This window comes from Buceros rhinoceros, unplaced genomic scaffold (genome assembly GCF_000710305.1).
Source record: "Buceros rhinoceros silvestris isolate BGI_N320 unplaced genomic scaffold, ASM71030v1 scaffold20752, whole genome shotgun sequence".
NCBI classification, from domain to species: Eukaryota; Metazoa; Chordata; class Aves; order Bucerotiformes; family Bucerotidae; genus Buceros; species Buceros rhinoceros.
In genome coordinates this window covers 4,305-16,172 of record NW_010399710.1, presented here as the reverse complement: position 1 = coordinate 16,172, position 11,868 = coordinate 4,305, and the positions used below count along the sequence as shown (strand labels likewise).

General features: G+C 44.6%; 2 protein-coding genes across 2 annotated transcripts; one reads left to right on the top strand and one right to left on the bottom strand.

Moving 5' to 3' along the window:
• Positions 1-1,927: 1,927 nt before the first annotated feature.
• LOC104488550 (chromosome unknown open reading frame, human C12orf65) lies at positions 1,928-3,071 on the top strand. The gene is made up of 2 exons (XM_010131600.1): positions 1,928-2,203; positions 2,859-3,071. The coding sequence occupies exons 1-2, from the start codon at positions 1,928-1,930 to the stop codon at positions 3,069-3,071; spliced, it is 489 nt and encodes a 162-aa protein (XP_010129902.1).
• A 1,013-nt stretch (positions 3,072-4,084) lies between these two features.
• CDK2AP1 (cyclin-dependent kinase 2 associated protein 1) lies at positions 4,085-8,870 on the bottom strand. The gene is made up of 4 exons (XM_010131599.1): positions 8,846-8,870; positions 8,630-8,736; positions 7,658-7,784; positions 4,085-4,928 (listed from the first exon to the last, which is right to left on the bottom strand). Exons 1-4 carry the CDS (start codon positions 8,868-8,870, stop codon positions 4,861-4,863), a joined length of 327 nt encoding a protein of 108 aa, XP_010129901.1. The 3' UTR covers positions 4,085-4,860.
• Between the last annotated feature and the right edge of the window lie 2,998 nt (positions 8,871-11,868).

Here is an 11,868-nt window from a genome sequence, read left to right as displayed (position 1 = left end):
CTGGTCTCTGCTGTGTTTAGAAAGTGGGAGATGAGTGTCACTGACCCAGCTCTTCTGCTCAAAGAAGTCTCTGCTTTCAAACCTCATCAGCAAAGCTTTTATTTTTTCATTATTTAATCATTATTTTCTGAGTTGGTTTTTTTTTGCGCAATTTAAGGTGTGTGTTTCTTGGAATCTTTGTTCTCTGAAATCTCCAGAAAACTCTCCAGTATCTTCTAGGTTTACTCTCGTCATGCAGCTGTAGTGTCAAGTAGCAGAAACAGGCTTCCAGTGCCGGTGATTTTTCACCTTGACTCCCCTGTTGGGCTCGGGCAGCTGTCAGTCTTGCTTTCAGAAGAGGCTCCTTTAAACGGGCGGTGCTTGTCTTAAACCTGTGTTGAGTAAAGGCTCACTTCAGAACCAGGTAGTAGTTCTGCTCATTCTTTCTGCATGTTTTTTGCAGGAAAAAAAAAAATTTACTGCCTTCTAGTGCCACCAAGTGGACATCTTGCCAATAAAAGCTTTCTTCACATTATTTCAACAGTCACGTTCAGCTGTTCTAGGTGTGCCACTTCTTCACGTGCTGAAGTATTTTCTTCTGAATCAAGTAAATATTTCAAACGTGACAGCCTGTACTGTATTACTGCTTACCTCAGGCCTTGCTGAGGAGCACTGCTGGACAGCGGTAGCACCCGCCATTCCTTATCCCTGGGGATAATGCACACTTCCACGTGTACTTCTCTGTGTGAGTACCCCGACCTGGGAAAAATCAGCCTGTAAAGGATCAGTGAAAACCTGGTGGTCTGCTTACTCCTGGATTCTTTTTTCCTCCAGGACCAACACAGGAGGATAGTTCTGATCTGAAATGGAATTTACACGTTTGCTGTACTCGACCACTCACCAAAGCCTACACAAATCCTGTCCTGTCCTACGGGCCTGACCTCAAAATCTGGGAACCACTGTAATGGCACAAGGTCAAAGACAAGGCTGGGCCATGCTGCCTGTTCAGATGAGGATTTCTGTACTAACCAGCATTAAAAAGGAATCCCCAGACTCAAAATCAGTGTCTGCCCGAGACCAGCGTTCTGCCGGGCACCGTCAGGGCTGTTCTGACTGAGCAGTCAGGTGTCACTGTCACAGGTGTCACTGTCACAGGTGTCACCGTCACAGGTGTCACTGTCACAGTCTGGATGTCTTCGCATTCTGACTTGTTTGAACTACTCAAGCTCTCTTCCGCCAGATCTGACTTCTGATAGATCTTGGGACAGATGTGTTCCACATACAGTCTTGTTCCTTTCTCTTTATTATTGTTTTGTTTTCCCTCCACCTCCTCTTTGCAGTCTTCCAGCAAACGTGGGAAGCCAAGATGTTATTAAGCCAGTTATATGATGTAAACTTGCTGCTGCTTCCAGCAAGTTTCTTTCACTAGTTTGGAGCAGTGTTTAAGGCAACCCCAGAGGATGATTCTTGTCCCCCTTACCTATCCTCCCTGCTGTAGCTCAGGCGCGTGTCAACATGTGAATCGCGGCAAGACAAAACCTGAGCATGAGGAGTGTCCTCAAAGATGACTTCCCAGTCAGACTGCAAGATGGAAATATCCTCTCTTTCTTCTATTTTTTGGATATCTTTACTATTTTCCAAGTGTTGGCAAGAGTACTCATTTATTTACTGTTTTCCAAATCCCTTTCAATAACAAAATAATATAGTTGACTATTTTAAGAAACCTTATTGCAGTAAGAACTGAAATTCCATTCGGAATGGTAAGTATTTCAAGGCAAATGTCTATTAAACCAGTTCAAATATCCTTGAAAATAAATCTGAATATCAAAATAACAGTCAAGACATGCAACTAAACTAGATCATCTTAAAACCAGCATTCTCATGGTGAACCCCATTCCCCATTTCTATTTCAGGTTTCAGCGGAGGGAAACTGCATCCCTGTTCCTGTATGAACGTTCCAAGATTATTTCATTTTACATTCCTACTGAGAGAACTACGAACACCGTCATGGAGACCATGGATTTTGAGGAAGCAGCCATTTCCTCTGCCCGGAGTGCCCTTACTTCAGGCAGCAGGGAAGAAGAACTCCTTCAGTCTCCTTGGACTAACTGAGGCAGAACTGGAAGAACAGTTTGTAAGAGGCGACGGTCCAGGAGGTCAGGCCACAAATAAGACTAACAACTGTGTTGTTTTGAAGCATGTTCCATCTGGGATTGTAGTGAAGGTAATTCAGATTGCAGCATGTTTTCCCAGTCTCCTTCCACAGTAAAGCTCAGTCACGGTGCAAACGTCACAGAGGAAAAGGATCTGTGTATTGTGAAGGACCTCGGCCAGAAGCAGTCTTGGTCTCGGCAGATAAATGAACTTGGGGTGGTAGCTGATCTTCCTGGCTGTGACCTGCAGGACTATGGGGTGGTTTTCAGTAACGTGTCTGCGCTGTGGCTGCCTTTCAGTGGCAGTCAGCACCTTCCCAGCCCTCCCGTGAGTTAGAAAGTCTTGCTTAACAAGTTGATCGTACTCGCTTTGTAGTTGTTTTTAAGTATTACTCTTACCCACTTCTTGTGGATTAATACTTTGAAATTCATCTTTGCTTCCTTATCACAAGGGGAAGGCACAGTGAAGTTACAGTCAGCAGCAGCTTTCCAAGGTAATGTGGAAGCATTACAGATTAATGCAAAAGCCAGTCTGACAAGTTAGAGTAGCAAATCATTATCAGGAAGCCTCTGCCAAATCTATCTGGACAAAAAAAGCACCTGCATTTCTTGGTAGGAGGATGTTCTTGGCTTTACTGTGATGGCAGGGATATGTAGACTGAAATGGACAATGGGAAAATAAGCAGGTTAAAGTTCCAGTAAAAATGTCTTATTGTATCTCTTCAGTGTCATCAAACGAGATCAGTGGAGAAGAACCGAAAAATAGCCAGAGAAATCCTGCAGGAGAAGGTTGACCTTTTCTATAAAGGTGAAGACAGTGATGTTTTTAAAGAGAGGAAGGCGTCAGAGAAGAAGAAGCAGGAGAAAAAAAGAAAAGCAAGGGAAAACCTAGAAAGGAAAAAGCATTTGAAAGAAATGCTGGAATTGGATAAAAAATAAACATGTGAAATACGGACTTGCCCTCGCAGGGTAAGGGAAACATTTGTCATTATACTGACCAGAGTTTTCAAACTAATGGATGATGTAGAGCTTCATAAGCACCACTGAAAGACTGCGTAGCGACCGCTATTACTGTAAAACTGAAGTGATAAAAGCAGTCCTCTACTGCTCCTTCTGTCTGCCACCCCCCATTAATCACCCTCAGCAATCAGCTTCTCAGATGATAAACCCACCCTTGTTACAAAGGAACTATAACCTTTCCACCACTGTTAATGGGGACAAAAAAAAAATGCAGTAGATCTCCTCCTGCCCAGATTAAATTTTATGATGCTTTGTAGTCATTCCGGTGTATAGGGAGAACAGCCCTAAAAGGTTCTAACTTTCCATCCCTCTACTGACATAAATCCTTTATCAACAGCAGCCGGGGTTAGAGACTGGTTCTGATGGTCTGACAGAAGAGACACCAGTCACTGGCTGCCTCCTCCAGACCCATTCCCTGAACTAATGCTCTGTCCTGCTCAACTCTAAGTTTAAACAGAAGCTTTGTAAGTCTTACCTGGAATGGTGATGAGCTTTGGGGGGCAGGCACACCTGCAAGTGAGGGCTAGGCAGGCATGTCCTTCCAGTTCAGAGGTAAAACAACTGGGTCGTTACAGATGAAGAACGTGACGTGTTGGAATGTGCCTCCCAACGCAACCGAATCCCATTCAGCCAAGCTGTGAAGTGCCTCTTCGTACGCGATCTTCCATAGCTCCACGTGAAATAGATATCCCCATTCCTCAGGATCCAGATCTGTGGTGAATTACAGTCGTTTCCTATGTCCATGCTATGCTGCAGCTAAGCTTGGGCATTGGGGAATCTTCACTCATTTTGACGGTTTTCCTCAATTTACACAAATACCTGCATTCCCTCCTCTGAGCCTGAACCTGAGCCTCCCCCGTGAAGGTTAAATTTTTATCCATCCAGAGTTCTTGTTCATGGAGCATGAAGCTGATTAAAGTGACTGTACAGAGTTTTAATACAAACTGTTAATGAAAATAAGCTTTATTACGTCAAGTAATAAATACATACAAAGATGCAAATAAGAGTTTTAGTAATTTATCCAGAATTTTCTTTTTTTTGGCAAACCTTAAACTGAAATCTCCAGCCTTAGTGTAGAAATTAGCTTTCCAGGACCTTGTTATTATTTAATAGGTTTCCCTATTTTCCATATAACTCATGCACTTTAAATGGACTTCAAAGCACTAACAGTCATGCAAATGTTTATGCAAAACGAACAAAAAAAGGAAAAATAAGAGAAGGGGAAGGTTATTTCTAAGCAGGGTCTATGCTGGTATGACAAATGGTGACTTAGCAGACTACTGGGTACAGCATGCTATTCTGCATTTATTAAACAAAATCCTCAGAGCTTACGTCAAACTTTGAAAGATTGACAGTTTGGGGTTAAGTGAATATAGTCAAAGGAAAAAACCAGAATGAAGCGGTGGCTGGATAAGAAGAGAACTGAAACGTAGCCTGGGAGAGAGCGAGCATTCCTCGGCATGCAGTTCCGTTTCCGTGTTTTAGAAATATTTGAGGGAGTCGTAACGTCTTTACAAAATGCAAACCCTCAGGAAGCTGAAAAATCCTTGTTTTCTCATTCGTAACTATACATTTTTGTAAGGTCAAACCAAGAAAGGTAAAACATTCAAAATAAAGGAATTTGTCTGAATGTTTCCAAAGTCAAAAGCAGTTAAGCGTTACTTCTTCTTCATTAAGAGATGGAAGATATTGCAGCTGAAGGAGCAGGCTAGGATCTCGCATTTCGTTCCGTCTCAGCCAGGCATTCCCGAACTAATCCTCTAGCATGAATAATGCCTGCAAAAAAATTGGGCAGATTTTAAATCATCTCGTTCGGGTCACATCTGCAGTGACAGTCCAGAGAACGGTTTACATACTTCTGTCCCGAGCGTGCCTCAGCAAAGGGAGCGAGCTCTCGCTTCCCGCACATCGGCTGCTGCTCCACAAGTTTGCTTTCCCAAACTGGCATTATACATTGGAAAGGGACTAAGCCAGGAATCAGAGCGTGGTTAGGTCTGTAGGTCTGCAGCGACAGGTATATCCTGATGAGCAGAGCGGGCCAATTTAAAATCAGGGGAAAAAAATATCATCTTACCTACCTGTGAGTTATTTTGCTACAGTGGAGTGAAAATAAGTGCAAAGGTATCTGGGGAGTCATTTTAGCAAGCTCAACAAAATCTTAATACCTTGGGATAGTTCTCCTCTGAGAAAATGCATCAAAATTCAATCCTTCACAATGCTGCTGAAAGACAAGTTGTGTCTCTTCTAAGAGCAAAAAGAAATTTTTTATGGTGTGTGGAAGAAGTTACTTCCTTTCACTGGCTCAGCTCCCAGTGTAAATCATCACCACTTTACATGCTGCCATGTCTACTCTCATCTGATAGACATAATGTGGAATTTTTCACTACAAGTCCTGTTGCCTTGAGTTCCAGCAATCTGGACCTTGATTCTTAAGCCTGGAACTAAATTGAGATTCGTGTTCACAGAGCTGCTGAAGAACAGAGCTCGAGATAGCTTTTAAAATGAGACGGACAGATTTTTCTACAACAAACGAGGTTAGATTTTACTGACAGGACAAGATAGAAGGCAATTTCTCTGCTCAGTCATGCTTCTGAACAAAGTGGAGAAGGCAGTAAGTGAGGTTTAATCTCTACGTAGAGATAACAGACTCTGTTTCTAGAAGGCTGCTAGTCCAGATCACAGCAGCAGCCTTTACATCCGAGCAGCGCTGATGTGGGACTTGGCGGGTGCAAGGCTCCGCAGAGGGTTAAACTGACACTGACCAGAAAAGCTGCATCCCGCAGCTGTTCCATGCAGAAGCATGTCCTCAAAGCAGCGCATTAGACCTGGGTCTGGTGGCAGGACGCCCAGTTTATGCAGCAGAACTATGCTGAATTATGTAGAACACTGGGAATTTGGCCAGTTTTAGAGGTCAGTAGCCTCTGTGCTTAAGAGCAGGTGGAGCTGGGGACAGGGACTTTATTCAGGAATAACCACAAGGCTGTGGAGGCTGCAGTCACTTTGGCTCTCACACTTGCACATGCTCTTTCAGCCTTTCCTCTCCCAAAATGGACAGAGAGGTAAGTTTGTGACCAAGAGGTGGCAGCAAAAGGTATTTATTTGGGATTCTTTGCAACACTGCAAGTCACAGTGGCAGCATTCAATCTTAAACCTAAGTCAGCCAACAAACCTAATACTCACTGCAAGGAGAAGCAAAACAACTTTGCCTCACCGAAACTGAACCATCCAGTTCAGAGAACGTCTGCGTCTCTCCCGGTGTCTCTCAAGTTCTCCCCATTAGCCTACTGCCGTTCATGATCTATTAATACTGACTCGGGCAATGCAATAAAGAGAGACTCCAGCAACATTGATTTTAGCTGGGCCAGATTCCACTTACCACTCATCAGCAGACTTTATTGCATCCTTTCCCAGAACAGCTACTAGTCATTTTATTGCGTTGTCACGGCAGATATATTACTCTCCCGTAATGGTTGAGCCTTAAATAAAGCTTTGTAGTCTTGGGTAAACGTGAGGTGGATTTGCAGGGTGGTGAAGTTAAGTCTGTTACAATAACATTTCCATGCAGGGTGGAACGCATGAGCCAAACTCAGCACAAGGACCAAGGAAAGGGAGGAAAAGGTAACTGCATTATCCGGTGCAGGACGGAACTGCCAGCGCAACTGTCATCGATGGCCTGCCCGGGTCATTTCAGGAGCTGGAGCAGTGGAATGTCCCACTGCTCCTTCAGAAGTATCCCTCGCATGTCCCCTGTGGAGGACAATGTCAAGCTGATGTCAGCAGTGGGGCATGCAGGGGTTCCTTTTACACTGCAAGGAAAGGGCATTTATTAACCCTTTTAGCTGACAAAGCAAAGCTGGAGAGACCTCATCAGCCAGGCCTAAAAGCTTCCATGTCCCTCACCAGTGGGCTCTTAATGACGTCCACTTGACAACAGGCCATGGAGCCTAAGCAGCCCAATGCTCCACGGACAGGAGGAACGTTGTGTGTTTGACATCTCAGTCAGAACAGCCTTCCCTGACAACCTGCAGGGTTTTTTCTGTGGCTCCTCTCTCCACCAGCCTTAGTGTGAATTACCACAATGTAGGATTTCTTCAGGCAAGATGCACTTTCATGCAGACTCTTGGGCCAAGTAGATGGGAGAGGTAGAGCAGAAGAAGTGAACGATACTCGGCTATTTTGGAGACTGGGGGGGAAAGGGAATTGAAGGGGCAAGCAAGTCACCAGGAACCTGAAAGAACACATCCATTAGACACCTTACGGTTCTAAAACTAGGTTTGAATTATTAACTGAAACTCCCCTTGTGCACATTAAACACATTTTGTCACTGCTTTTTCTGTCAAGTACAGCATGATCAGAGTATCCCAAGGTTTCGGTGGCTTGTTAACACGCACAGTGTAACGACGAGCTCAAGAGAGCAGTCTCCTTTCAAAGGGAAGCGGTATACAGGCAGTCAGTGCACAGAGTGCATGGGACATAATGGTGTTTTAAATAAATTTAAACATTACCTCTTTTTAGCCTCTCCATCGCACTTTTACTCCCAGCGTACGTAGGTCTAATCTCTTTTCCTAATTCTTCTATGATAGCTAGAAGTTCTGCATATTTGCTTTGTGGTACTTGACTGCTGCTGGTACCCTGCAGTTGGAAGTAGATTAATCTCGATCAAATACTGCTAAAACCACAACAATTACGATGAACAGCAACGGGAAATTCATGGAGGACCAGAAACAGCCCTGGAAGGCACTTTTTAAAAAAACAGAATTTCAGGTTTTTTATATATACAGAATTTTCTTTTTGTGGTTGCTGCCACAGCTGGACAATGCTACAAGCCCTTCAAAAATCAGGATCGACTAGGAGGAGGCAGCTGCAAGACTGGGACCGTAGGAGGAACAGAAATTAAAACAGTCTGCAAGAGCCACAAACTGGGAACTGCTTATTTGACTGCTTTTCCACCATTCAGGTGTGCAGGGAGTGCGAAGCAGACACTACAAAACCGCTCATACCAGACGGGAAATCCTCGTAAGTCAAATACATCTCACAGAAAGTTTATCATCAGATTCCTGAGGCAGCCCGTAGGACTGTCTGTGACACAGAGACTACTTCGTGAGACTAGATTTTAATTTAATGAAGAAAAACAGTATAGAAAATATATATTATAATATAATATGTATATTGTAATACGATGCTTTTTAACAAATAATTTTTAAATGCTGGAGCCCTTACTATCAGAATATAACTCAAGGCAGGTTTCCCTGTGACTCAGATGGGTTGGGACTAACAGTTAATTAGTAACCAGCACTCTGCTTAGTCTAATTTGATCCCGAGACACGTGTGATGAATCAGTGTGCCATTTGGGTTTGATTTCAGATCTGGGAGGGAGGGAGGGAGGGAGGAGCACCTCAGATTACAGGCCGCAGTCCATGCTGCGATGCAAATGTGGGGTCAGAGATCTGACGAGAGAACAAGCAGCAGAGCTGTACCTGCATCCCCTGCGTATAGCCTAGAGATGGGGGTCCGTAGTCGTTTATAAGCTGTCTGTATTGCGCAGATGTTGCCATACTTGTGGAGGGAGAGTGAACGCTCCCAGCTGTAGAGAGAAAAGAGGCAAGAAAATCTGTTATTATCTGAAGATTAATTAGTCTGTTACGCTGGGACACATTTTAATCACTTTTTTTTCTAAAGCTGTGACCTCTCACCTTTGTCTAAGCTCACTAATGACATTTCAGAATCAATTTGCTAGAAAAGAATGGTTAAATTAATGTTTCTCTAATGTTTGCTGTACATTTGAGAATAGCACAGCCTGCAACATTATCAGCGCAAACTGTTTGCCTAAAAGCGAAGCAGAGCACAGCCTGGCAGGTTGCTCTGCCGAGGCAAACTGTAAATATTAAGGAGCCCTATTTTTGCATATATACATTCCACACAGATGAGTCTAATGCACGGTGCTATTTTTACTTTTTCAGTGCAAGTTATCTGAAAGTAATTTTGCAACTCAAAGTGTCATCACGTGGTCAACGCAAGTTACCCCCAGTACTATTTTCAGCCAATGCCAACACTATTCACAGGGAACAGCCAGTTGAGGTATGTCAGATCTGCTGCTCGCTGTGTGACCTGGGAGGGGAGCAGAGCTACCATGACTCCTCTTGGTGTGACACCAGACCTTTTTAGCCAGTCACACTGTGCTACGTAAGTAAACTAAAGGAAAAATAACATCACTGTGGTCTACGGTTACTTTTTCTAAATATTTATAAAATACTATATTCAGATCTACAGGGGTTTGAGTCAGCCAGGAGTTACAGAAACAGACTCTAATGTCATCACTGATGAACTGCTCCAGAAATGAACAATCAAAACACTTCTTCCCCCGCACCCCGCAACGGTAAGAATTTGGGTTTGAGAAACGACGTGTAGATTTTTCTCAGACGGCTGACTGGAGGACCTGCTGGACGGTACCCTCCGGACTAAGGCAGCGTTACAGCATTCCACTTGCTCACTCTTGCAGCTCAAGTGCCCCTGCATCCTCCGACGCTGCCGCCCTCGCCTGTAGGCACAGACACAGGCTGCCTCTGTCTGGAAAAAACCTCCCCCCTTACGAACTCCTTTGCTGAAAATTCCCAACTGTCTTTCATTTGAGGAACAGATCTCATTTACCAGCCTTCATTTAAATCTAAATTAAACCGACCCTAAAAAGTCACTGGGGCTCAGAACCATGTAAATCTCCAGCTTGTTTTAAAGTTGCAAGTTTCATTCATATTTTCCCCTCACTACAAAACGAGCGAGCCAGCAGTTACACTCCAAAAGCTCGGCTGAACACAGTGGAACAGCCTCTCGTCCTCAGCTGGGACACTCGCCTTCCACTTGAGCAGTAATCCCAGGGTATCACTGTGGCGGTGGCTTCATTACAAGAGGAAGTATGTTCTTAGTTTTTACCAGTTAACCGGATGTGAAATCCTAAAACAGACAAATCGGGCTGGTGACTAGGTCGCCCTAAGAAAGGAAGGCTTCGCTTTGTCTTTAAGCTGCTGAATTTTATGGCATCACCATCTGCATTTCTGTCGCTAAGGTTTCACAGGGAGCTACTTGCCACATTTTGCTAAAGTACAGTAAAACCTGAGAAAACTAAATCACGCAGCCCTGGAGTACAGTGCTGGGAGGGAACACCGCAGTTGTCACCTAGTCTCTCCATTAGTTCACATTATCGGCTCCAAATCCCTGCACAACTCTAAGATTTCTGTATCTACAACTCAGTCAAGGTTTCAAGCCCGGACAACTGAATTTCAGCAGTTATCAAACATGACACAACAGCAAACTGCATCTTTCCTCCAAGGGCTTCAAAATGCTTCAAAAACACTAATGAGCCCCTTGTGCTGCAAGGTAAGAAGGTTTAATTACCTCAATTAAGCATGGAAAGACTTAAGTGATTTTTCCTCATGTACAGTAAAACACAAGCCCCATCCTGCAAAGACTTGATCCTGAGCTGGTACTGCAAGCAGTCCCATACAAGACCCGGGAGCTCCAAACTGGTTCAGGATTGAGGCAAGGACTTGGACAACGAGGCTCAGGAATCCTGCTCTACCCACTGAGCAAACCGTAGTGGCAGCCCACGTAAAACAAACCCCGGCTTATCACCACCACACTGGTTAACGATAATAAAGTACAGATAATTCAGCGATTGTTTCCGATTACAGCGATGGAAGCGACGGCACGTGCTCGGTCTGTAGGAAGTAACCCAGCAGGGTATGTTTGGAGAAGAAAGAAATGCCGCTAAAATGTGAAGCGCTGAGACAAAGCGGCGAATCTTGGGGCTGCCCAGGAAAGTTTCAGAGCCGTGCAGGCCAGCGGCACGCGGCGTTGCAGCGGACGGGAGTTGGTCGCAGCACAGGAGCTGGAATCCAGCGGTGACACAGCCAACGCGGAATGACAAAAACAAACACGAACTTCCAGCAGGCAACTCTGAGTAAGAACCTGCGGCTGGAGCTGGCGCATCGCCCCGGCTCTGAATTAGCAGTCAGCTCAGCCGAGCTGCGTCGCTCGGGCGGCCAAGGGTGCCGTATTGTCTCCTGTACCCCCGGCATACGCAGAGCTGTGCTGTGCTGCAGACACTAGAGGCCATCGCTGAGTACGGCATGCCCTGCCAAATGACAGAGCCTGGTAACCATGGTGAGTTTACCCGTTTCTTTGCAGTCTGCATCAAAAATGTAATAAGACATAATGCCATGCGCCGACCACTCTATCAGCAGCAGCAGGCCCAGAGAACAAAGAAAAGGATCGGACTCGGCCGTGGTACCAGCCTCCACACACCCCTGTCAGAAGTTGTGCCAGGCAAACTCAGCTGGAGCGGGAAAAAAAAAACAAAAACCCTTGATTTCACCTCAATTTAAGGTGATATAATCATGAAAATGAAATTAATTGTGGGGTTATTAGTATCTCACAGGGTAACGGACCTCGAGCTTTCTGACCTCTCACTTCCTATGTCAATCTCCAGGAGAAGCCCCGGGTCTTGGATGACTATTACTCAATTAACCCAAAACACATCTGCATGTCTGAACATCCTGTATACCTCAGATTAAAAAATAAATAAAATAAAATTCACCAGCTATTGCTATTATAGTTAGCAAGAAAAATCAGGCCAGGAAGTCTCACAGTCAATACCCAGCCAAAAACCAGTGTGATGATGAGGTATTCACTAGAGAGAGAAAAAGGAGGGGGGATCTAAATT